This window comes from Aythya marila, assembly GCF_965140915.1.
Source record: "Aythya marila genome assembly, chromosome: 3".
Lineage (NCBI taxonomy): Eukaryota > Metazoa > Chordata > Aves > Anseriformes > Anatidae > Aythya > Aythya marila.
The window spans coordinates 71,794,137-71,822,073 of NC_139044.1; the positions used below are offsets into that span (position 1 = coordinate 71,794,137).

General features: G+C 38.4%; 1 protein-coding gene across 1 annotated transcript in view; it reads right to left on the reverse strand.

Annotated features, from left to right (window-relative positions):
• CDK19 (cyclin dependent kinase 19) overlaps positions 1-27,937 on the reverse strand; it is a 113,099-nt gene that overhangs the window by 57,336 nt on the left and 27,826 nt on the right. Inside the window, exons 3-4 of the mRNA XM_082757237.1 lie at positions 13,852-13,962; positions 2,673-2,813 (exon numbers count right to left, since the gene is read on the reverse strand). Coding sequence (XP_082613363.1) covers positions 2,673-2,813; positions 13,852-13,962 — 252 coding nt within the window. The remainder of the gene's footprint in view (positions 1-2,672; positions 2,814-13,851; positions 13,963-27,937) is intronic.

The window sequence follows — 27,937 nt, forward strand, 5'->3', positions numbered from 1 at the left end:
TCACTCTATAACAATTTTGCTGATCTTAAAAATAACTTTAGGGTAACAATTTTAAGGTATTTAATAATACGGATCCATTGAGGATGAGACTTTTTTAAAACCACATGTGGTGTTCTGTCTTCTTTAAAACGTCTTTTGATTTCAGACAACACCAATTTAAGATTTAAACCCTGTTCCTGAAATACCCTCAAGCAAGTACCTAACCTCTCATGCCTAACCTCTCGTGTTTGTTTTTTTATTGCAACACTTGTTAAAAGGTCATTTCTGTGGCTGAGGAGAATTTAACTAATATTACATGATATATTCTTAGGGAACCTAATTTTCAAATAAAGAAAAAGCAATGAAATAAGCATAACACGACTTTTATGGATGTCACCATCTTTGGTCTACATCCAAACACATGCTAAAAATAGTAGGAACAGAGTTATATTAAACCAGGAAAGTACAAGGTGTCTTGATGCAAAATATTGGCTTGTATGAAATAGAAAAATATTTTTCCCGTGGAACTAAAGGAGCTAAGGGAAAAAGCATCAGATGAACTGTGCTTTGTCTTAAGACGACACTGGAGATTTAGTTCTTGTTATTACACAAGAAGCTGAACCTAGTGAAATTGGGCCTGAGGTATGATTCTTAGAAGCAAAAATCAGAGATATGAGTGTATAAACAAAAATAATACATATATAATCACTTATTTGAATTAAAATTGATTACTAACTGATCGTATTAATACTAATTTCAAGAGCAGACATGACACATGCAGAATACCATCAACTGGTTGGTGTTCCAGATACAAACCAATGATTTGAAATACCTTCAGAGATCTGCAATGATTAAAAAAACTAAGAATTGCGAATATACCTTTAAATCACCACTGTACCAAAGCAATTCTTAATGTTTTTCCTTTCTCTCACTGAGGGAACCAAGAATTAGTTTAAACTTACTTGCATAACAAGAACACACTAGACTTCACAACTTTCTATTCTTCTCCCTTTGCAAATATAACATCAGTCAAGCACTATCATTCCAGTGATATGAAAAACGGTCTTTTTCATAAAAGCAGCCCTTAATTCCCAAAGTTCAAATAGAAAAGTGGGAGACAGTATGCACCAGCTTTGCTGTAACACATCAACAACTAATACAACCTGTAAAGCAGCAGCACTGGTCATGCAAAACACGGGGTGTTGCAGGCTGGAAATACAAACACTTGAAAGAAAATTCTCTAGGGTATTTGTTGTTGTTATCCTAAATACCATCTTGTATTTCCTATCAAGATAACAAGTTCATGTATGGCATTTGACTGCATATATGAATACATATGTTTCCCTTACACATAGCTGAATATAGACTTCTCAGGTGTTCCTTTTAACTACATCTTACATCTCAGAAATCAGGCAAAACAGCAGCTGTCTCCTTAGGAAAGCAATAATTGTAGCATGAGAGTTGAAGATGTATTTGCTTCCTGCTTTTGCTCATGGCTACTCTTCCAAAGGAAAAAAAAAAGCCTACAAATATACAAACATCTGGAATTTCACAGAAAGATCAACGACAAATCCCAGAGAACGAGGTAAAAAATGATCCATACCAAAACCTACGCCCCAATTCTGGCCACTGTTACCAGGTATTATGACTAAAATTAAATTTATTTCAGAAGACATCTCTAACTTCCATTCCGGGGCTGTCTTAACTTACTCATAACCTTTTAACAAAACATTCAACCTGCATCCGAAAATGAATATAAGCCCCTTAATTATTATTAAAAGACTTAAGAACACTCTATGTTTACTTATTAAACTACAACAGTGATTATAAGCTCCTGGACATGCATCCCTGGTTTGATTTACTAAGGCAACTGAGAAATATCCAACCAAATGAAGACAGTGGCTTCATACACAGATCACATTGTATTTCCCACCATACCTACTACTGATCTTACTCTACCAAGGCAGCATAACTACTAACAGATTTATCGTATTAACCACCATGCTTGTCTCACACCAAAAATTCTCGTTATAATGTACGTGGCAGCAGGCTCTCTACCCATATGAATATTCCTCTTTTTGTAACCATTGAGAGCAACTCGCTTTAAGTATTAGGAGTGGTGGGAAACTTCAAGGGGAAAGGGTAACTAAGACAAGGCAACTGGCTGCCCTCGTAATCTGCAATCAACTTAAAGAGCCACTTCAGGTCATGAGAAATTTCTACGATGACAACTCTTTCAAAGTTCTCTTCCCACGGTCAGAAAAAATATCACATGGAAAAGAAATATTCCACGAAAAAACTTCTCTTTCACTAGCTTTTATGGTAACTTGCACGTAAGCCAAACAATGTACAAGAGTATCAATCACTTCCCTAAGTGCCTTTTCAAAGTAGTGCACAAACCTATAAGAAAGTTCAATGAATGTATACCAGCTGGCTCATGTACTGTTTTCGGATATTGATATCTGCAGCCCTTTCACCGGATCTAGCGTCATTGTCCGGGCTCAGATGACTCAGACAAGAACAATGTAAAAACATTGTTTGTTTTCATGTTTAAAACCCCCATCGGTCTCCCACAACAATAACAGGAAGAGTGTACGGATCGATATGCAAGATTACTAATATGGACTTTTCTCTTCCTACCCCATGACAGGCAAGTGAAACTTCCTTAACCAGGTGCAGCATGCAACACTTACCAGATCTCTGTGAAGCACCCAGTTTGCATGGAGGTAATGGATTCCATCAAGGATCTGGTAGAGTAGTGATTTAACCATAGATCTTGGCAGCTGCATGGGCTTTTTGTTTGCTTTTGAGGCACGGTGAAACTTGATAATATGCTAGAAATAAAACAAGTAGAAACATGAAGCTTGTTAAAGAACAAAACTTTTTTTTTTTTTTTTTTAAATAGTAACACTAAATAATGAAATGAAATACAAAGTTTGTTGAAATTTGCAATTAAAAATAATTGTGATGTACTTTCAATTTTCTTAAATCATTTTTAGCTTCCAAGTTGCTTTAAAAATAGGTGTCAAGCTTTTGGTAACTTCTGAAGACTGGCTACTTACCTCCAGTAAAAGTTCTTGGACATTCTCCTCCCTCCCTCCTACCCATTGGGGATCCTCTTACCCACACCACTGCTAGATCAGAAGCTTCCAAACCAGCAGCATATACTGGAAAGAGGCCTGTGCTCTATGCTCTCACCCCCTTCCTTACCCTCCAAAACCACCCAGGACAGAGTACCTATCACTACACTTTAGCATTTCTCCCGAAATCCGAATCCAGCAGAGAAAGATGAAACAAAATCCCACATCATTAGGGTGAGATTATGTGAAAACATCTAAAAATGGTTACATTCCCACTTCCAAGTTTTGGCCATACACTTCATTGATGATGACAAGCAAGTAATTCCTAGATTACAGAAGTCAGTCAGTCCACAAGAGGACAAGTATCACTTGAAACCATGGAATGCAAAAAGGGACCCTCACACTAGTCAGTTGAAAGAATGAAAAAAGATAATGAAAAGACTGCTGAGAGATCATGAAATATTCATACACTAATTAATATTTATTGTAAGATCAACATGGAGATGATGGGTTAGTTTTGGTTTTGCTGCACCATGTAACGAGCGGGGTGAAGCCCTTCTACCTGTTCAATCCTCAGGTGAGGTGATGCTATTCAAGGGGCTATGCAATCTCAACATACTTTCAATAAGCGAACAACGAAATCCATTCATTCAGATGAAAAAATATGCACCCTTTTTGAAGGAGGTTCAAAGAAGCATCACAAATAACAAAATAGTTTCCAATTATGTGCTTTTTGTGAGACAGAAGCTGCAAAAGCAGCTTGCATTTTTAATGAAAGTGATTCAAAATGCTAATCTGTACGGCAACAAGACTACTGATTACCCAATTTTTAAAACTGGATTTGTCTAGCTCGAGATCATCCCCCTCCAAACGTAAGAGATAGTCAATGGCCGTGCTTTCATTAGACCTCTGCTCCCACCAGCAGCACCCTCCACTACATCTGTCACTAACGATCCCAAGGAAAGTGGTTACAGGTTAATGTCACCTCTGGCTTTCACCGAACTTCAGCCACTCCTAACGCTTCAGTCACTGTTAAATTGCACCTGGTAAATGTGTAGATATTGTTTAAAGAGAATTTTTTTAAAAAGTAAATTAAAAAAAAACTGCTTAGTCCCTATTAAAATGAAAGTGTCCATGGATCTTTTCACTGCTACATGTAACACAACAGTGGCTGTCGGTATATTTAAGAAGTTTTAAAGAAATCTGCGAGAGTACTAGATTAATATATAAATGAGGACCAGCAAACAAAGCTCTCAGTACCTGATTCTGTAATTACGCAATCACTCTGAAAAGTATACTGGAAAGCTTTAAGGAATTACTTCTCCAGAAGAGTTTTCTTGCTGTCATGTCACAAAGTGATCTTGTGTCACATTTTCAACTGGGAGCCCCTACCTTCCAGTACTGTACAATGCTCACAGGATAACCACCTTCACAGGTAATTACAGTATGATTTACAAAGCAGTAACCATACTCTAACATCTACGATTATTATCTTTATTAATACACAGTATTAAAAAAAAAAAAAAAAAAAAAAAAAGCACCAAAAGTCACGGGTTACATACAACACACAGTGCCCTAAACCAAGCTCAACCCTGGTAAAACAATGCACATGCAACCACTAAAACGGATTTTTATGCCTATTTAAAAACTGTCTAGGATCCACAAAAAACATTGTAATACAGGAACACAGAAAATGAAATTGCAAAGGTTCTCCTAGGCCACCACGTGACTAAATCAACACCTGGTACTTTCAGGAGGAACTCTACCCTTCTGGCCCCAGTAGAGCTGTCTCAGCTGCTTCCCCTGAGTGCAAAGGCACTAGGTGGGCCCCCTGCTTTCTGTCCCTGCCCCCTCTTGTTGCTGCCAGTTTTCTTCAAATGAACCATGAACCCTGCGCTGAAGGCTTTTTGTCCCTTGAAATATTAAAGCACTAAGACTTTTAAAGTAATGGGAGAGCTGCAAAGGAGCAGGATGCTATTTATTAATGAAGCAACTAGTAGCATGCCAAGGCCACCCACTGGAGCAAGACTTTTGTGAGGGTACAGGATGGGAAGGTTTCCTCTTTTTCTGCTGTTCCATGAGCATGCCTACATGAACTTTTGAGGCAGGTATCCAGCCTTATGTTGAATGTGAAGTACCTCTAAACCAGACCTAGCACAGCTGTATCAATGCAGAGCTAAGGTGAAGCACCCTGTCTCTCAGCCAGACCTCCTAGCTCAAGCTACCACTTCAGCACATGGAAAGGACGAGCTTGCTCTTTCTTGACTGTCAAATACCACCTAGATACATCATCCTACATCATCTTGCTTATGTGCTGGTTTGTCCCAGTCAAAGGCTCCTTTCTGTCTGCTTTCAGTTCAGCTACTTAAGTGACCTTGTTTCTCTCAATCCTCACAGCATTGTCATTTAGTGGGGATCCTCAGGGCTCTAAGGATCTGAAGGGTCTGGAGGGCAAGACATGTGAGGGGCAGCTGAGGTGCCTTGGTGTGCTCAGCCCCGAGCAGAGCAGGCTGAGGGGAGGCCTCATGGTGGCCTGCAGCTCCCTCATGAGGGGAGCAGAAAGGCAGGCGCTGAGCTCTGCTCTCTGGGGACAGCGACAGGACCCGAGGGGACGGCGTGGAGCTGGGGGTTAGGGAAAGGGTCTGCACCCAGAGGGTGGTTGGGCACTGGGACAGGCTTCCCAGGGCTGTGGGCATGGCACCAAGCCTCAGGCATAGTCTGATTTTTGGGTGGTCCTGTGTGGAGCCAGGAGTTGGAATGACGATGCCTGTGGGTCCCCTTCCAACTTGTGATATTCTGTGGTTCTATGATTAAAAGCCCTGCATGCTGCTGGCTGTGAGCTTTTTCCAGTCTCCTTTTCTTGCAAAAGAATTAGGAAAACTCTTGCTCGCAGCTATGGACAGCCCCCTGTCCCCAGGTGCTTCAGCATGAAGAGGGCCCCTGCTCTGCCAGAGCCACACACAGCAAATGGCCCACGTCATGTCTAGCGAGACATCCCATGGGACAGGTTTACATCACCTTCAAAATTTCCTATCCTCATTACAATGCAGAGGGGAAATAAATGTCAAAAACACCACAACTTTGACAGCAGCAAGATCTTCAAAATTAATAATACCAAGATAAAGATAACATAGCTTTATCCAAACAGGGTTATCTTTACATGTCTAAGTTTAAGTCAATGTCTACTGTACATATTTCTGAATTTCAGATAATTACATCTGATAGTTTTTCTTTCTAGCAAGCAATATCACCACTAAATAACATTCAGTTTCCTACAAAAGTAAATAAAAATTATTATTGCATACTTACTGATATAAACTAGTTTATTTTAGTCACAAGAGCTAATTTCACCCCATCACAGTTTAATTTCTGTTCAGTTCTCAAAAACATACCACAGGGCCAAATAGTAAAAGGAACTGAAAAGCTGTATTTGCCCCATGCCACTGGAATGCACCCACAGTGCTTGTGATCACGGCCAATTCTCAAGGGGGTTGTTTAAAAAAAAAAAAAATAGTTCCCCAAATTTCTCGTATGCAACTACCCAAATATATATTTTTTAAAAAGAGCATTACACACAAGCAGCACTGAACAGCAATTTTAATGCTGCTTTAAGAAACAGAAGGGGAAACTGGTGCCATTACTCACCGGCATCTTTTCTACTGGTGGCAACAAGCCCAAGCTTTTACTTATTACTCATTTCCTTGTAACTTCAGAAATATAGCTGTATAGTCCTTACCACTGTTGTAGGAAAATATTCCTCATATAAAAATTAGAAGTGAAAAATAAGCGCACTACAACAGAAATAAATGAATTGTCATAATTTGACAGGAGTTTCTCAGATCGGGCAGGTCAGGCGCCTAGCCAAAGATGCTATACCACCACAGCTATACATGTACTAAGGGAATTTTCACCTGAGCAATTTTGCTGATTTTTGCATGGCAAAACCATTTTAACTTTAGCAAATCCAAGACCATGCAAATGGCAATAGATAAAGAAATGAAATATAATTAAGCATTCTGAATGAAAATACAATTGCAACTCATGAAACAGTATCCAATCCAGTAGTTCATGTGCCTTCTGTGTTGCCCACAGTATTGGAATTGGCTTGAAAATTGGCTCATGAGGAGCTACACACATTTTCTAAAGTTTCCACTGTAAGTAATACAAACAGAATGCAAGAAATATAGACCAAATTGAATTAGTTTGTTCTATGAAACCCCCTAGCATTTACATCAAGTAGTTAAATGAGCATTCAAAAAAATCCTAATTTTATTTTCCTTGTAAGGAAGTCAAGCTGATACAAACACACACTGTTTGTTTCATCCCATTCCTAATTTCAAGAACTGCTGTTCAGTATGACAGTGGTTAAAACAAAGCTAGATGTGGAAAGTTTTCATGGAAGCGAGTCCCTAAAGGAGACATTTCACATATGTCTTACTAAAAGAAGTTACAGTACAAGCTGTCACCTCAACAGACATGAGATGATCCCTACAGGAGCTTGACCTCAAGACACAACTCCCTAGAAAATATGATTTTTTGAGTTCTACTGCTGAAATAAATTCTTGTTTTAAAACTACACGCATTTCCATCAAAATGAAATTTTATCTTGTCAACGCAAGTGCTTCTCCCCGCTGATGGAAATTGTCTGCTCTGCTTCAGCAAAACTCTTCTTTCTATCCAAACCCTCACCCAACTTTTGAGAATAAAACACAAGCATGTCAGACAATTCCAATGCACCAGTAAAAAGTAAAATTAGGCTTTATAAACAAAAGTGATGGAGGTTACATACACATTAAATCTGTGCCAGGGTCAAGAAAAAGGTTCAGAATATAAAGCTTCAAGTCTCACTTTAAACCTCTCTTCAGCAATCAATACTCAAATGAAGGTGATTAGCATTGTTATTGTGTTAAAGCACTTCAAAGGATATGGAAAAATAAAATCCAGAAGTGGTACAAAAACTAAATGTGCATTGTTTGCACAATTTTCAAAAACATGAAGCAAAGACAGAGCCATGTAACCTGACTAACATTTCTTGTTGCAAAAATAAATCACAGCTTCACAAGCCTAAGCTTAGAACTAATTTCAGACACCAAAGTTTAGACACAAAAAATCTGTCCAGGGTATATCACAAGCAAACTAAAATCATATCAAAACAAAAGCGGGTAAAAGTATTTCTACAGAGATTAAGTCTCCAATTTGGGGTGCATTAAAACGTCACACAGTGGTCCTTAGAAAGAGGAGGAGAAAAAAATAAGCTTCAGCACCCTCTCTCTAAACAGTGCTGTTCTGCCGCCATTCTCAAGTATTTTCTTTAGAGTCCCATTAACCACACTGCCTGAAAAATAATCTATTTCTGAGTGAAAAGAGGTCAACATTTTAAGTAATTTTGAAAGCATCTTTAATACATTACGTTTGCTAAACGTTACTCTACATACCTAAACTTTGAAGCAGAGAGTAAACGTGAACAGAAAACAGATTCAGTATCGGTTTCGCAGAAGTCTCTAGTTTTTCTAGATCTTTAAGAGCTAAACATGTTAAAAAAAAAAAGTCCATACAATAATCTTAAGAAGTCAGGATTCAACTATCCTTTCAGTATATATCTGAAATACCAAGTATTCCTGCTACTGTTAAACAAACTACCCTCAACTCCCTACAGCTTTAGCAGAAGAAGACAGCAAAATAATCTAAGTCTTTCGTGATATGACAAGTGCGTTCTCAGGCCAGACAGCTATCAACAAGGAATAGTGTTGCTGTCTATAAGCCCAGCTACCACTTTTGTGTCAAAAAAACCCACCCTATCTACTATAATTGGAACGGATAAATCATGGTGTAAAGAGACAGCCTTCTCTAACAATGGCTGATGATAGAAATGATAACTTCAAAGCAATCAAAAACTATTCCAGCCCACTCCCTTCAATAAATCTTACTTTCTTCCCTCATCTAGCAGAATCCTGTACTGGAAAATATGTACACGACGGATGAGGCTACAGGAAATTAGAAGAGAAAAATTAAACTGCTACACTGAGAAAGCTATCTTCAAGTAAGTAAAAATCTTTGTGATTGACTAGCATTTGGATCATTCTCATGATTAAAAGCTAAACTGAAGCCTAAAGGAAGTTAAGAGTTACAACCGATTGCACTAGATCTGAAGACTTAAAACCTCAGATCTATTAGAAAATATTCACATGATTAAACAAATTTGCAAGGTTATTGCACAAATCAGTATGCAACACCCTCACCATTTTATTTAGTATACAAGAACATAAGTTCAGTTATTAAACTATATTTTTTCAGATATTGAGCGAGGCAGAGTGTTATTAAATTCACATACAAGAGGAGTATTTTCTCCTTTTCATTACTTGATGATTATTTTTTAAGTACACGTGACTACCCTTATCCTAAGTTTTAAAATACGCAGAATATATATGCAACAAGTATTCCACATAGCACAAAACCAGTCTGCCTATATATTTTTATTATTATCAAAGCTAACTTTGAGCTGAATTTTTAGTTTCTCAGTGATATATGCTATTAAATAGTTGCTTCTTGGAGATCACTAGAATGCAATAAGATACAAACATTCAACAAGACCTAGAAATACCCATTGTTTAACTGGTCTTTGATAGCAAATGTATGATCATACTCAATATCATCCAATACTTTTCAATAATTTAATCACTTATTAAGAACCAGCAAAGTTTTTAGAGTTATAAAACACATTCAACACATTTTACCATGATAAAAGTGTCACTAGTTTTCAGGAGTTAAAAAAATAAATTTTTTGAATCATTCTAAATCGTTACAACACACATTTCCAGAATGGGGGGGGACCTTAAAGCTTTGAAATTACACATACATGTTAAATAAGACTGTGAATTAACTCTGTACTCTGCAAGAAAAGGAGACACCCTACTAATTCAAAATATAAAAATGAGTTACGATATCTTTTTTTACAATGTTAAAATCCTTTTTAAAGATACAGAGACTGTGGAATTGAACACATTGATCACATTGTCTGCAGTACTTACAAAATGTGTGCTTGAATTACTACCAGTATTAAAAAGCTGATGGTGTAGAAGTATAGGGGACTAGCTGAGAGTGAAACACAATCTCTCAGTATTATAACCTCTCCAATAGCTAAAAGTAACTACACTTTCAAGAAATAGAATTCATCCCAAGTGCAGGTCTCACATCAATCTTTAAGAGAAGTCCAATTAAGTAATCACCATGCATTTAATGCTTTTAATATAATTTTGAATAATGTCTCAAAGTTTTACATAGGAAGTTCTGAAACAGCAATACACTACTTAAGACATAAAGGAACATACATTAAAGTTATATACAAATGTTATTCCTTACTGATAAAACAACAAAAAACATGCATTCAAAATAACTTGTTTTTTCTTTTAAGTCATTAAAGAACATAGAAGAAAAATAGATGTTATCAGTTAAAGAAATGACACTTGTTCATCCATGCATAGTTTTACTGTAAGACTGTGAAGTCTGCGTACTGGAAAGGGTAACTTAAAAATAGTATCAATTCCACCCATAGACTTAAGGACTTAAGATTAATTGAGGCATATGTTAACTATTAAGTTGCTTATATATATATATATATATATTTAATCTAAACATTAATTAATCGAGAGAGAAAATCTGGACACAATTTGAATGAAAAGCATCTAAGACATTATGAGTAAATATTAAAAAGGGAATGTTCCTTGCTAGAGAAGTAACAAGAGACAGTTGGTTCTCTGGTTGTGAACGTCTGCAGCTGAAGCTTTCAGACAATCCAAGCATATAGCAAAGGTGTGAGACCGAAGCAAATTATCAAGAGTTAAGAAAGGATGTGGCCCATAATGGATGAGGTATTCAGTAACAGCTGCGGCCATGCACCTTTATAAACCTTGTGTCAGATGCTTCCTTTGCACATGGTGAGGTACAAGCTAAGGAATCCTGCATTTAATTCATAGCATAAGCATATGTAAGCAGTGATGACAGTGTAGACAATAGGCTGTAAGTTAGCATATGTGGCACGTTCAATATCCTAAGAACTTTACCAGCTGAGGCTAATAGCCCAGAAAAATCACAAGGAAATCATTTGTGAGTTACACTGAGAATTTTGGTAATTAAAATAAACACAAAGTATAAATCGTCAAACGATCTACTAAATTCTTTGACAATCTCCGCTGTAATCTCATGAATCGTTTACACATTGCTTTGTATAATGTAACTTGAGAGGTGATGAAGGAAAAATCCGTGATAGGTTTAGCAGTCAAACTGAGCATGTTTGTAGGCAGTAACAACACAGTAAGTCTTCATCAATACCTGTCAAAACTAGTTCTAAATAAGCATAAGCTTTCTTCATCCCCTGGTAATGATATCAACAGGAATTACAGCACGTTATAAAGTATGTTGCTATCTTAAATTTCAGATTTGAGCAGTCTGATCCTTGGAAATTAAATGCAAAGTTTAAAAAGAAAAAGTTGTTGCTCACCATAAAAGAACTTTTTAATAAGCTTAATTGGCACCATCACTTTTCCTCATTAGAATGGGACAGTTTTTTTCAGCATTACAAAACGAACAGAAAAAGATAGCATCTAATACAGCTTATTCATCTCTTGCCAAATGGTTCCAGTACAGAAGCTGAAGATGTAATGATTTTAATTAATCTGATGCTTATAAGTAACGAGCATCTACTCCTCTCATTGAAGCCGGTAAGAGTTACTAAAGCCGGGCAGCTTTGAACATGGACAATTCCCATGCTTAAAGACAAATCTTGGTAAGTAACTCGAAGATACCTGCATTTTAAACTGTTTGCCTTTGGGAATCCATGTTTCTCTAGAAATGGCACATCTATCAAAACTTAAATCCTGCACTGATACCCACGATGACCAAACTTACTTTGTTTTTAAGTCATGCTGGGGGAGCACGTGGTGCAAAGCAGTAACACAACGTGCCAATCCCCTCGTACAATTTCTACCCCAAACTGCTGAGAGGGCACAAGCTGTAAAGCACAGGAAATGCAAAACACAACACAACACAGACAGAATGGCAAGTGGTTGGTATTACTGAAATGCGTTACAAGGTAAGTGGATTTTTAGGAGGTTTTTGAAGGAGGATAGTGAAGGATCTTTACGTACGTTAATTGGGAGGCTGTTCCATGTGTAGGAGGCAGCGTGGAAAAAGACACAAAGTTGGGAGTGAGCAAAAGAGACAAAAGGGGAATCAAGAGTGATGCTTGGGAAGTGCTGACGGTAAAGGAAATGAGGACCAAGGTTAAGCCAGAACCAAGAGTGCCTTGAATATGGCCAATTTTATGCAAAGGAGGGAAAAGAATTCCTGTAAAGGCTAAAGAAGCAAGGAAACATGGGCATTTATACAGGAAAGGAAAAATGATTTGTGTTGCATGTCCCATAGAAAAAAAAAGTAAGAGTGTTAGGAAGTAGGAGACCAGTTCACATCAAATAACTAGTACAACAAACATTCAATCTCAAAAAATGGAAAAGAATTAACTTCACAGAGATTATGACCAATACCCAGCCAGACGTAACAAGTGGCAAGAACATCAGACCACAGCGATTCTTTATCTAAAGCGTTAAATGATGTGAAAAATCACCATGTAGTGTAAAAAGCACATGCCCCAAATAAATTCAAATGGAAAAAGTTTAGAAAAAAAGGTGTTTTAAACAAGTCACTCAATGTAGCAGTAAAATGTGGTTGCTGTGGTTGGTCTTTAAGATGAGTAAACCCAGCTGACGCACAAATAATTTCTATCCATACAGGGTTTTATCTGCTGCATTTCTATTCATCTTCACTGTCACCAGTTGTGAGAAATACACAAACTCTGTGTACACTGAAATTTGATGAAGAATACAAAAATACAAAGCTGCTGCCGTACAACCAAAATCCGATTATTTTTAAGCATAAGATGGGGCTGAAATCTCATGACTTCAATTGTTCTGAGCCAAAAATATCTACTTGCATGGTCCAAGTTTGTCTTCCAGATTACATTTTTGTGTCATTTACAAGTGCACATGCTCTTGAACAAAAATGAGCAACCAGTATCATTATTAATAGCAACTTGTGTATTACTGAAGCCTTGAAAAAGCATTATCAAAATTAATATTACCACCTTCTCTCCTTGACAGTACTATCAAAGGAAGAACAAACATATTGGCTACTCTTAGTAAGTGTTCGATATCTTTTGGGTTTAAATTCTAACCCAGCTCCAAGCAACTCACTTCATTGAAAGGTTTGAAAGTTTTAGAGCTTGAGTATTTGTATCTGAGTTCAGCTCATGCTGTCATTCATGTCCACCTGTACAGTAGATTAATCAAATCCTATTGCACTTTGCTTGAAGTTTACAACATTACATGGTTGAATGTTGGTCACTTCCACTGTATCTCAGTGAGAGAACTCAGTAAAGTAATTCCTGTCCTTTTTTTTTTTTTTTTTTTTTTTTGGCAAAACTGGAGGGAAAAGAAAATATTAAATGCACTTCCAATCCCTAGTTTGCAAGATTTAATTTATTCTCTTTAACTCCAATTAAATGTTAAAATAAAACTGTTTTAGCTTTAAAACGAAGTTTGACATTAAATTAAATCTACAGAGCTTTTTGCATGTTTTAAAGGAAAGATCAAAGTATACTAAGAACAGGATGTCAGTCAGACCCTTAATTACAGAGCAAGAAATGTATGCATCTGTGTTACATGAAGGTACACCACACACACTTCAGTTTGTTCAAGCTTATATTACACTATCTCAAATGCTCAGGGAAATCTGTACTTACCCACAAGTCATGCTCAGCGTAATCGAACAGCAGCCAAACCTTTCTGTCACTGTGGGAAAGGAAAACCTTCTGTAACGCAATCACGTTAGGGTGCTTCAACTCTCGTAAAAGCTGCAAAGAGACAGACAAGCCGGTGTTATTTCCATGCGTGTTAAAAAGAACAACACAACAGAAAAACAATAATGGTGTCCTACCACAACTAAACAAACCAGCAATCCTGAAACAGGCCCTAGAAGAAAAGCTGCCACTGACTCAATACCTTGCTTAAAAATGTCAAAATTAGGATACAGATAGCCTCCATAGGATGGGCTTGTTGCTCTGCAAGCACAGGTGGCCATCACTAGCCATGCTGCCCTCTTCCCAGGTTATCCCACCTGTCCCATTCACCCTCAGCTTCTATCTTACAGATGCGTTAGACAGTCCTCTTGTCAAAAGCACACATCAGAATTTAAAAATGCCAACGTGAAGCTTGTGTAGCTTGCCATCCTTCATGTGAACAGCACAGTTCCTGATTACCACACAATTCCTGCGTTACCAATCATTTTTTGCATTGCACTCCTGCCTCACTTGCCTCAAAGTCAATGAGGTTCTTGTTTTCAGAAGGGAAGTTTATCAAAAACTGTTTTTAATGGTTCTTTCAACTACTCTTTGATAACCCAGAAATAAATCCGAGCTTATTTTTGCTTGCCAGATTAAACTAGGTCTTGTGATTATTACGCTGATAATTAGAGAGCACAGTAAAGCACACACTGCTGCTGGAGTCCCGGCTCTGACAGATTAGATCAATCCTCAGTGGGAGCTAGGAAGAAATATTTCCAAAAATATCATTTCCATGGAATCTTTTCTGAGACACTGTCTTCCCAAAAATGATTGATCACTTCTGTTTTATCTGGAAATTGCTTGCATCTGCAGCACTACTATATAAATTGCCAAGCATCCATTTCAAATGGCTGAAGAGTAAATAGAGCATGTTACAAGGCACATCTGAGAGACAAATCTACCCTTTTTTCCACAGAAAAAGTCTTCATCTTCTGATGCTTATTTCATGGGAAAAGATAAAGAAAAAGCTTAATTATAAATTAGACTGTCCTTTGGCTATAGAGATATCTGCCAAGACAAGAGGTCTGACGAGGTCTTCTAAAGACGATTAAAACTGTTTAAATCTATTCCACTTTTCCAACAGATGAAATCATTTAAATATTTCTTCTACCGGGCAGGAAATATTCTTTGTTTCTTTGTCTCCCTAACAGCAAGGGCTTCTAGCTCTGAAAGAAGTTCCTGCCTAACAAAGTGATCAGTAGTCATTCCCACGTATCACTAATATGATGCAGTAAAAAAATGTTATCACCTAACAAATAGTAATATTACTTCTCAGAATTAGAAACTACCAAAAACTTAGAGATTAAAATTGCAGCTCTTTGACACGTAGCAACACATATGGCCATATTTCCTTGTTTTCAATAACACTCAAAAATATTTCCAGTAGGGATTTGATGTGATGCTTCTGCCTTTTATATAATTTAATAAAATCTTTTAGAAGGTGATTTTATTATTATTGCTATTAGTTTTTTCTTAAAGACACTGTTAGCAGCAATACTGATCTAAAATAATTTCAAGTTTTCACATCATAAATGAGACGAAGGAAAGCAGTCTCTCAAAAAAAAAATATATAAAAAAACAACTTTGCAGGAAGAAACAGCCCAAGAACATACAGTTCCATATGCTAAACAACAACGCTGCTCAAGCCAGTCTGAACAGAGGACTTTTAGGCAGCAGTGGTCACCTACCAGAGCAGCCTGATTAATAAGCAAAGCCTGAAACCTTTCCTTTTCGTGGAAGTCATGAAAAAGGAGGATGTTTTCATATTAACAAAAGCGGTAAGTTCCTTATCCATGACAATATGTGCTCATTTATAAGGAGCAGATTATTTTTAATGCATCTTTCGATTCACTTCAGATAAAACATCTTTATTTAAACAGAATTTTTCAGAGTCAAGCTCCTATTGATTTCTACAAAAAGCATGGGGAAAATGTTAGTTTTATGTTAAACGTGTTGAGCTTCTATCAGAATTTGTGTGTCAGACCTGAAGTTGAAGAACGGAATGCTGTAAGGGCAAAGAAAGCAAAGAAAACGTATTACATGTGTTTTTAGCTACTGAATGACAGTCTACAGTTGCTTTCCATATCTACAGATACGGAAAGAGTTTTCACCAAATTGACCAAGTCTGCTCATGCACGTTACAGACACTCTCTGCCTGCCTGCTTTTTATGTCTGTTCTGAAAGCAAATCAAGACTCCTGAAGAATTTCAAGAGGCTACCTAACATTTTTTTCCAAGTCATATTGTAAATGAGCATATTAAAAGCAAAAATATTATTTTTGAAGTTGCAACCGAAAAGACTCTGAGATGTTCCCAAAGCTTTGATCACAGGGGTTACACCAAGCTTATAAATAAAAACATATTTTATCCTCAAGAGAAGCAGTCACAAAGCACACTTCACAGGCATAAATGCTTACCAAAACCTCTATTAACAGCCGTACTTCAGGGGATGTTTATAATTTAATACAGAACATTTGCAGAATTGATTGCCTGACCTTAAATCATTCTGTAGTTATATTAAACACCAACAAATGTTAAAAACTAGACCAAAAACTTGTCAAATCGCCTTGTTCTATCTAAAAATATGTAACAGAAATTAGCCATCAGTTATTATCAAGAATATTTAAACAAGGTTGTTACCTACACTGTGCTGCAAGAGATGAATAAATACATTGAGTAAGGAGAACGACAACTCAGTTTTCGTGTTAGTCTCATATTTCTACCTCAAATGAATGCTTTAGTGCTTACCATGGGTAATAAATAAACATTTACATGGATTACCATGGATAATAAATAATTACCATGGATAATAAACAAACATTTACATAAACATGGATAAATAAACAAACATTTTGGAAGTTCTTTTGTAGTCTTAGAGAAAAACAGACCTTTATACCTTCATCTTCTGAACCACAACCTCAACATAACAGCAGGCCAAAGGAAATTTCATGTAAAACTCAAATCTTCAAGTGGAAGAAAAGCTTTTCAAGGCTTTATTGCATTCTGGCCATCAGAAATATTGGTCCCAGAGCAGCTGGTGCATTACTGGCAGAAGCCAGACCAAAGAAACAGTGACTTTGAAGTCCAACACATTGAGTCAAGAGCACGAGATCTGTTTTCGCTAAGCTGGGTTTGCAGTCATGCTAGATGCCGACTAGAAGAGATCAAAAACTGTAGCTTAGCATAAAAGCTTGAGTCACGAGTAGAACTGTTAGAGGGATGCCTAAAAATCATCTCCTCTGGAGATGGTCTGCAGGTGAAGAGAGGGTGGCCACAGGGACCGAACTGATATTGCTCATGAGTGTTCAGAGAGTGAAGGGGAGGAGAAGGATTCAAGAAGCACTGGGAAGATATGTTGGGCAGAACCAAAAAGCACAGCCATGGAAATCAGCACATCTGAGACGACTGTTTCAATGACAAGTATTGATCTAAGACGTAGCTGTATGAAATCAGAGACTTTGGAAACAGCATTTTCATTACAGCTGACAGGTAGGAGCCAATGATGTATTTAAAGCTATTTATAACTTACTTGTACCAACTATATACCCTAATGATTTCCATGTTTAATTAGAATTTTGTCAAAACACTTACCCGCTACGCCAACCACTGAATCATTATTTTGTGACTAACTGGCTTTGAAAGCACGTGTTACTTTAAAGGAAGCCAGGGTAGCATCCAGTTCTTCAGTTACCCCTATCTTGGGCAGAACAGCCTAACTCACCTCGTGTCAGATTTGCCACTTGTGCTCTCAGTTTCTGCTCTGATGGGCAGGGGTTGCCTCTTGCCTTCATACAGGTTGAGAATTAACCCAACCCGAAGTTCTTCGAATGAGGGAACAGAAGTCATTTCTAAATGCATTATCCAAACAGGAGATACAAGGCAGAAAAGGAAAAAAAAAAAAGATTTGGAAGACTACAGTTAGGTAAGATTGCAGCCTAGGGGCTCTCTAATAGCTCTCCTTGCAGTTTCACCCCTCCAATACCCACTTTATGAGCTGACACATGACAAATACGTCTACCAGTGAAGCCATGCACCCTTTCTCTGAAATGGCTATATGTCATTCCTTCACCATAAACACACTTCACAAATGTGCATTTTAGTTACTCCTAGAATCCCAAGGACAACTTCAGAGCCCCAGTAAATCACTCTCTACAGCTTTTCTGCACCACGGATTGCTGTATAAACTTTAAACTTATAAACCGGATTAAAAAAACAGAAAACCATTTTTCTTAGGTCTTGTGCTGCAGTAAATCAGCTTGGAGATTTGATTAATTCAAGTCAAACACCAGAAGGAAGAGACTAATACACTGTTATAGTACTTGAAAGATTGCAGTGCACCTGATGCACCTTAATACAAGGCAACAACCAGAACACAAAATGGATCTGCAACTGCTCGGGTTTATTACTAAGGGAACAGAGCATCTTATTTCAGATAGCCCAAGCAGCATGAAGCAGCGTGCAGGATTCCTGGCAGCTTCACAGTGTATGTGGAACTGGCGGTCATTTCTGCTATCTGATGAGTCAGTTCTCTCACTAGGGACATTCAGCGTTTCCCTCATATGTGAGCGCCTCTTATAGCAGGGGAGGGGTGGGGGCCACGATAGGAAAGCCTGCCATGTTGGAGAAAACATTCAGCTGGCAACAGAATTGGTACAACAGCAGAGAGGGCTGGAAATCCGAGCTGTCAGGGGTCAGGCAGAGCTGGACTTGGTGTGGAAAGTCAAACAGAGAAGACTGTCTAGTCAGAGAGTCAGCATAAGAAAGAGTGCAAACACAAGAATAAAAAAGCTAAAGTGGGATATTATCTTGTTAAAAGACAAAAATAAGTATCCAAATTAAAAAGTCTTCTGCGATACAGTCTTGAAATACTACATACGGTTTTTAATTATGTTCAAACATCTCCCCATCCACACACACCACAGAGATTAACTCACCCTTATACAGGGAAAGGGTGATTAAAGGAGCATACAGTCCATCCCTCAACAGGGAAGGAAAAAGCTTGCTCAATTACTGTAACAAATCAACTATTGAAAGGAAATTAGATTGATATCCACCAAAATACAAAGGCGTGAGCAGCAAAGACGAAAGACATAATTATGCTGAATGGCAACAATGGTTGGAGAACAAACAGATACAACTGATAACAGATGAATTTCCCCTGAAAGATGGCATCTCAGGAATATGAAGGCTCAGGAACAGCTTCTCAACAGCAGAGGAAATGGCATATCTCATTCGCAGCTCGATCATCACAGGAAATTCATTACCTGATGAATTTGATTTAACAGTCCGCCGCTAGATTCAGTGATGCAACGTCTGTGTAGTACTGTGTTTTTACAGAGGATGAACAAAAGGTGGGTTTGGTAGGGTTTTATTGATGACACCTCCAGCAGATAAAAAAAAATAAAAGTACCAACAGCCAGCTCCTACAGGAATTCGTTTAAAACTCTTTGAACGTAGCCTGCAAATTGTCTATCACTGTAGTGTACAAGTAATGGTTGCATGACTAGCAGCTAGGAAGTCTCTTGCTCTCTGAGGTATACAAAGTTATTTATTTTTTTTTCCCCAAAAAAATTAAAAACAACTTCTGGGAGAAGGATGGAGAAGAGTAATGCTCCTACTACTATAAACAAAACGATCAATTAGGAAGGCGTTCAGCGCTTTAATAGTCAGAATGTACATTCCTCAAGGAAGTAACTCTCACAGAAATTTTTTTCACCATTGGATAAATAATGCCTTCTACCACCTCCAGAAGTGAGGTGAAGACAGACACTTTCAACTTACTGTGAAGGTAAACTAAGAAAAATCAGAGAAAACAGCAAGACTTACACCAGTAAATCTTACCATAAACATATATTTCTGTGTCAGTGAAGACAAAACCCATAAGCACCTTCAGAAAGGCATTCTGAGGTCAGATCATCTCCTCTAAGAGGTCTTCCACATCTTCCCCACAGTTTACTCTGGCCTTTTGATCTACTTCGTTCATCTGTTCGGGAAAATTTTGGTAGTTTCTTCCATGGAAATGCAATGGGCGATACATTGATCTGCTTCCAAGGTTAGAAGCAAGCCCTTACACTGGCAGAGATGTGGATCTAAGCCATCACAGGAAAGACCAAAGCATAAACCTGATGGCTCACAAGAGACACTTGGAAGTTGCAAAATTTTAAAGCCATCTACTTGTGTGTTGAATATATTCAAAGCCCCATAGGTCACAGAAATTTACAGGCTGGATCGGGCTTTGAGCAACCTGATCTAGTGGGAAGCGTCCCTGCCCTCAGAAGTAGGGGGTGGTGGCGGGGAATTACATGGTCCTTAAGATCCCTTTCAACCCAAACCATTCTGACTCTACGATAAATTGGTTTTAAGTTGAAGTTGAGATTTTCAAAGGAACAAAGATCATCATGTGACTCCCACACAGGCTCTTTAAAAATTCCAGCCTGTTCAGATGCCATTAATCAAGCCTCCATCCTTTCCTCCCTCTTATTAATATTATTCTTTTCACATAGACCCTCTGATGCCTGTTACCATACTGAATTCATGCTGCAGCTTTTCCCTCGGGGAAGTAATACGGACATCTCTCAAAATTAAAAAACAAAAACAAGCATCTATTAATTTTACTAACCATGTAAAAACCACCCTTTGTTAGCTTCAACAAGGATGCTACAGATCCAAAAATTATCAGTCCAGAAGAAAAAAAAAAAAAAAAAAAAAAGAGGGAACAGGGACAGCGTGCCACATTAAAAAACTCCTCAAAATCCAGCTTTGTTGAGCAACTGAATTGATTCTCAAGCTTGGGTTTTTCCAGTTCGGATTCCCTTTTCTATCTGGGGAAATTCCACTTCCAGAGCTACTGCAAAGCTGAAGTAAAAAAAGAAAAAAAAAAAGTCTTTTACTCAGTCATGACTTGAAACCAAACTGGTATAGAGGTTGGTTTGCCAGCCCATACAGCTGTAAGCTGCCTGTGGCAGGCACACATTTAAGAGGTCTCACAAAGAGTTGTGGGCAACATATACAAATGGATATGCAAAAGGAGGGGGGAAAAAGGGAAAAAAAAAGAGAAAAACTGCCGGAGGAACTTGAGGAGAATGCTCTGCTTCAGAGGGGAGATATCTTCTGTGTGCTGGTCTGTTTTCCCCTACCCTTGGATAGCCACTGGCACACAAAACCCAGGTGGGAAGGCAAACTGAAATGCCAAAAATACAACTGGCATTCGTACATGAACTGCTCTGAGTTATGCCTCAGTTTACAAGGCAGACTTCACATGAAAATTGACAAGCTGAAGTATCCTAAAGCATGAGTTTAAGCAGTCTCATTTGCTCTAATTCTCCTATTTTACCCCAAGCAGATCCTTGAAGCATCCCCCCAAGGCTGCTTTAGCTTCCTTCGGGCTTTTCCTTCCACACTTCCATCCATCTAAATCAAACAGCCCCTGAGCTGCTGGGACTCCAAACTTCCACGATAGAAAGACAAAGTAAATTCTACAAAATAACTAAACACAGAAAGACCTTGAAGGGAATTCTAGCCAGTAATTCACCAAATGTCAGGACAGGAAGAAGACAGAAAAGCTGTCACACCCTGCTCCTATGACAAGGATCAAGCAAGCATTTATAGAATAAATATTTTCATTTCAGGAGCTCAAAATGGTCTGGCATGGCTAAATAACATTATTCAGAAACAAAAGCTTGGCAAAAGACTTCTCCAAAATATTACATTTTAACTAATATAAATGAATAGAAACAAGAGGAACTGCATTTTGAATTCTTGAGGTTCCCAGAAAAAAAATAAAAATAATTAACTTTAGCCTTTTGCTTTAAGAACATATGAAGAAATACTATTCTTTCCATTTCTCAGTAACCAGTATGGTGTAACATGGCATGGGTTTTCAAATAGAAAGAACTATTATAAAATTACACCTAAAACAAGGAACCTTCATTTTAATACACATATGTAAGGAAATGCTGACGTTAAGATCATACGATGTTAACTTGGCTCCAATGCATAGATTATGTGTATCATTTATTTTCATGGCTTTGCTATGAAATAAAACACATCTAAATGAATACTGAATATCTGCCTCTGGAAAAATCAAGCTTCCTTTATGATGTTTCAAATATATTAATTTATGAGGCTCAAGAAATACATTATTTCAAGCCATTATTTCAAGAACCAGCTTAGTTAAATCAACTGAGGGCAAATTTGCATTTTTGGAGCAGAGGGAAGAAGAAAGGCACATTTTAAACAGAACCTCTGGTTCTTTTTTCTATTTTTGTTTTGTTTTTAAATCAGATGCAATGCTCTCTCTTCTCTTACAAGACCGGCTTTGTAGTCAAACTCGGTCAGCCTGCCACAGAATTAACAACCATTTTCCTTCCAATGGAAAAGTATAGAGAAATTTAAGCTCTCTCTCTCTTCTGTACAGAAGATTTTTCTCCTTAGTGGGCCTACAACAAAATAAAATAACATTCAGCCACTCAGATTATACCAACAAATAAACTGAAGACATTTAGAGAAAGTAAACTGGTGAAAAGCAATATGGATTATTTGTCATTCCTGAAGATTTTCAGATATTTTCAGATTTTTGGATTTGCTTTTCAGTTGATTAGAAGAAATGCTCCTGTTACTGAAAAGAGAAAGGACTTTCCCATCAACGTAACAAAGATACTTAAACCTAAAGCCATCTAAGATCAGTCTTCGTAATGAGGGGGAGAAAAAAAAAAAAAACACTTTGCTAACGTACCTTTAAAATACAGAGGTACATAATTCCACAAACCTAAACTTTCAGTCCGGGTTTTTAAACTGCAACTAGCCTACACTTACAGTGCTTATCTTAATGTTTCTGCACTTTTAGGATTCCTGACGACCTCTGCTCTTGCACTGTATCTCACTAATTACCAGGGCCAGCAACTGATGTTTTCCAAAACACCTGTAGAAGGTCAATGAACAAGATCAGATACCAATTATGATCGATTTTCAATTTTTCTAAGGTTTTCTAAGGCGCTCCCACAAAGGGGAAACCTGTTTTCAATTTTCTTCCCTCCTTCACTGCTCTGCTGAGTGATAGGACACAGTGGCTGGAAGGACTGGGCTCAAGTGCAAAGACTTCACGACAATATTTCCCAGAAAAGGGAGGTGACTCCCTGCAGCTTGAAGGAAGGTAGCCCAGCCCTGGGAAGGCCAGGAAACGTTGCACACACAATGTAACTTAAACCCGGGTAGCAAAGTGACACACCTCCTCAACTGGGCATGATGAATGCGGTGAAACCATCTCCAGAATTTAGCTCTGCCCCTGCTTTGTAAAGGACAAGTGGATTACTCAAGGTCAAAGAACACCCTGCCGGGGAGTACTGTCACTGGAAACAATTATCAGATACAAAAACACAGGGGAATGTAAATTAGGTGGTGTGATTAGGAAACGGGCCAACAATAATTTTCCAACACTACATGAAAAAGGCAGTCTCATAATACAAACTGTTAATTCAACACTCACCTACGATTCAGAACTATCTGAAAATTTGTGATGGCTTAATTTCGTATCCACTGTTTGCATGCTGGGTCAGTATCTCCTAACTTGCGTAAAGCCCATGATTAATGCTCTAAGAAACTAAAAATAAATGAAATCTTAATGCTCTAAGAAACTAAAAAGAAATGAAATCAGGTGTTGGTGCCCCATCTGGATCAAAGACTGATGGGCGACCCAGCAACACAACAGCAATCTCCAGGTAGGGTACACTTCCAGGTTCTACTTCCATGATATTTAACCATAAAAATAGCAGATTTTTCAAGAAGAAATAATAAAATCTTGGATACTTAACTAAGTGTTCATTGATAGTACTACATAGCATAAATTTCACATACTTTTGTTCTTCAGGGTTAAATAAAAAAATATTAAATTATTGCAGATAGAGAAGGAAAAAAGAAAGAAGGAAAAAGGAGGGAAAAAAAAGGAGAAGAAGAACTGATAGTTATTCTTCATATATACTCCAGATTTGGAGGCAGAAGTTTAGATATATCATTTATAGTTCGAATCATCATTAAATGGAAAATTAAATCAGAGCTATGAATTCAAATAATATTAAGCACAGTAAAACTGTGTTCCCTACATGAATCAAGTTAAAGCTCCTTTAGCTCTGAATGACAGCATCCATTAAAGTTTGATGTACTTCAACTGATCTGCCTAATGTCTTACCTCTCGTTAAGCAAGCTAGTAGACAAGCCCACAGCTACAAATATAAATTCAGTTTAGCACCATGCTCACAGCAAGGAACATGCCTGCAGACTTGAGGAGAGAGTATTTTGGGGGTCTTGACTTCTTTTCATTAATTTGGGTCTGCTTGAAATAGCAAAAATTTTGCAGATAGTTTTACAATCAGGTTTCTTGCTTGCTGTTCAGGATAACACTCGTTTAAGAATATTGCTCTTTCAGAGCTTTTATTCAAGAATTATAGAAGTGATTCGTCTGTTAACATTCATTTACAAGAAACTCAGCATTTCGCTCTGGAAGCACAAGGCTAGAACGTTCTTTGAGTTTATTAACACAATTACCCATTAAATTTGTTATGCTTTTGCCCATAGGTTTTCACTTCTTACCCAAATCTTCGACAACCTTTTAGACACACGTTAGATAAAACCAACGCGCGAAGCAAGCTAAAACAAGATGTTCACTGGCTGTCTCCCAAGTCATTAAACGCCTACCACCAGATTCCTCTCATACTCTCAGGATCAGACTGCAACTGGAAAAAAAAAAAAATCCGTTTGTAATCTAAAGCCTGCAATTTCCTCATTCTTCAATTAAATATGAAAAGTGCTTCGATGAGGCGGTAAATGCAGCAAAAGCAGCATTTCCCCAGTAAATACTGATCAATTCGGGAAGGCTTAAAAGGTGGCTAAATGCAATTCATACAATTCAGTGAGCAGAGATGAAAATAAAAGCAATGTACTTAAATATGGTCTTATGGCAACCCGTGAGGACTCAAAACAATGCCAGTTTTCTGAAAGAGATTTCTAAACATTAGGTAGTAAGATGAAGAAACTAGTAACCGGCTAGGATTTAGCACCATGACAGCATGTGGTGTTCTGCATTCAATCTTGCACTGAATATAACCTCTCTCTGAAGTAACTTCTGCTGCAAAGAAATGGGTACTGAGCTGACTTCTTGCCCAAGGCAGCAAAAGCAATGGGGAGCTGAAAATAACATACTGTGAACGCTCATGTTAGACTTTCTTCCTGAGAACCAAGAGCAAATACTTTCCCAGATATTACGCAGAAATGAGTAATTGGAAGAAGTCACTCTTGAGCCCTACAACAGGCCCGGTGCATCTCATTAAGCGTGCAATGAGCAGTACCAAATAGCATTTTCATAACGCCAACCAAAATGATCAGAGTTCATTTCTCTGCACCATCCTTCTGAAGTAACTTCAGACTGCCTGCAGAAAAAGAAACGAATCTGTCAGAAATTAGCAAAGTTTCTTACGCAATTATGCCATAACCCACTACTAAATCCCTGAGACTACGGCAGGCCTCCTGCCTTTTTGCTACTTCTAGCTTGGCCAAACGAATTGTTTGGGCTGACGTTTTCCAGCCTGGGTGCTAGTGAACGCTGATTGTTTGCAGAAGCCATTTAGGAGCACACCATTGAGGACAAAATATGCAGTGCACGCGTGTTCTTACTCAAAGAAAGAAAAGCTGCTGTACTCGACTCAGACTCCAGATTAGTTTTGAGCCTGCTTACTGTCCTGTCCCTGACGAAACTGAGGCCAACGCCAAGGAAAAGAACCCGTAAAGCAGCGCGGCCGCAGCGCGAGCCTGCATGGGATGCAGCAATCCAGCAATCCTCCACTGTAGAGAACCACAGGTTAAGTCAAGGCCCTTCGCTGGTTTTGCTTGATTAGCCCTCAAACACATTCCCCAGTAATATATATTCTTAAATGTAGCCCTATCCCTGTTCCCTACAATATTTAGAGCTGTGTTTCAAAATTCACGTTGTACTGGGGAGAGGTTTTCATTCAGTTGTCGTAGTTGTTCTGTTCTGATAAACACTGAATGACCATTCCCCTAATTCACTTTCCCATATAGTTTCTTGATTTTTAGACCTACATTTTCCTTTGGTTTTCCCCCCTTCCAACACATTTTCCAGTAGAAGGAAAGGTTTGCTTCCCCATCTGCAGATTCCCAGATGACTTTGTCTCTGTTGATAAGGAGGTGGTTTTGTATCACCAACTTTGTTGGCTCCCCTCCTCTTTACCTTCTCTAGTGCTGGTGTATCCTTCTGAGGTGGAAGGGGATCTGAGTGACAGACACACGAACACATGACATCTGAATGCACCAGGGATTTATGAGGCAGACCGAGTCTGCTTTGTTCTCAGGTCTTGACTTCAGTAACTCACTTGAAAGTAATTCTAGTGACCTTGAATTTGCCTTTTTGACTGCTCCTGAACTTGGAGCTGTGTGCAGAGGAACAGCGATAAAAATCCTCCCCCTACTCCCCCAGTGATGATCATTCAGATCCATCCCTGTCTGTACGTAGATAGGGTGGTTTCTCTCATTTCCACTACACGAAAATTCAACGCTGATACACGCAAGCATTTTTATCCCACAAACTATGTATTTTTGCACTTCTACATAGGTTAGTAGAGAAACACAACTGAGGAGCGGTTCTGCCTTCTTCTGGAGCAAGGGCGATGGTCACGTCAGGAACAGGAGAGGCAGGAAGAAGGCGTAGCAGGAGCAGGCGAGGAGAACCACCCCAAGGAGGAGGAAAGACAAGCAGCAGGCAGGAGACGAGGACACAAACTGCAGCCACCAGGGACAGGAGGAATGGCAGAGCTGGAACCAGCAGTGAAGAAATGCAAGGCCTTGGAGAAGGGCACCAACTAGAAAAGAGACTGAACTGGGCTGAAAAGGAATTAAGTAGATAGGAAAAAAACAGACTGAGGCAAAAAGACTAGAGGAAAGTGAAAATAAAGGCAAAGATAGAAAATGTCAAGGGGATAGAGGCACACAGAAAAGCGTCCAGTACAGCAAATCCCCCTCCTAACCTTGGTGCAAAGTCCAAAGCCCCACCAATCCTCTGGCAAACATGCCCTCCTCTTTTCTTCTTTTACACCTTAGCTACTGTCAAAGGAGGGCTTCTTCAGCCAGGATGCTAATGTCTGTGCTGAGAGCAGAAGGGCAGAAAGAAGAACAGAAAATGGGGTATAAGAGAAGGGAGGCACTGCAGAAAAAAGTGGATGTATAAGGAAGAAGCCTCCATTTCCAGGATACACAGTGGAAAAATGTACAGTAACCGTCAAATTCTCTTTTTTCCTTACAGCTTGACCTTCAGAAATGAAATCAGTCAGATTCATACAAAAAGGGAAGACTGGAAAAGCAGACGGCTCAAAGAATGTGTCAAGGGTGATAAGAAGAGTCTGGGACTGAATATATGTAATACAATTAAACTGCAGAAATAAAAAACAGTTGTGAAAGCAGGTGCCAAATCTGCAGAAACGGATTGTAAAATTTCATTAGAAGCACCCTGGCACAGAAATGGAGCAGCCAAAGTAGCAAATCTTGCTGCTGGCAGACCCTGTGACAGAATAGGGAAGCATGAGGAGAATCAAAAAGTGCATCAACGGAAGAAAAGCAAAGTGGAGCGAAAGGATATGAGAAGTCATGAATACTTACACACCAGAAACCATAAGGAAGTCTAAGCACCAGGGTATGAAGAATACACCGTGTTCCCAGCCATTATACAACAAGGTTTTAGACTAGGAATGTGAGAGACAAAAATGTTTGACCAGGACAACAAAAGAGCAGCTCTGCTAGTAAATGTGAGCGTTTAAGTAGTGTTTCCTCTGACTGAAGAGGCAAATTCAAGCTAATAGTCATGGCTAAGAAACCAGATGCATCATCTGTATCAAATTATAGAGGATGAACACAAGAGTTCACAGAAAGAGAACCAGGAACCAGAATCAGGGGAAGGATAATAAGCAAAGAAGAGCAGAAATTACATA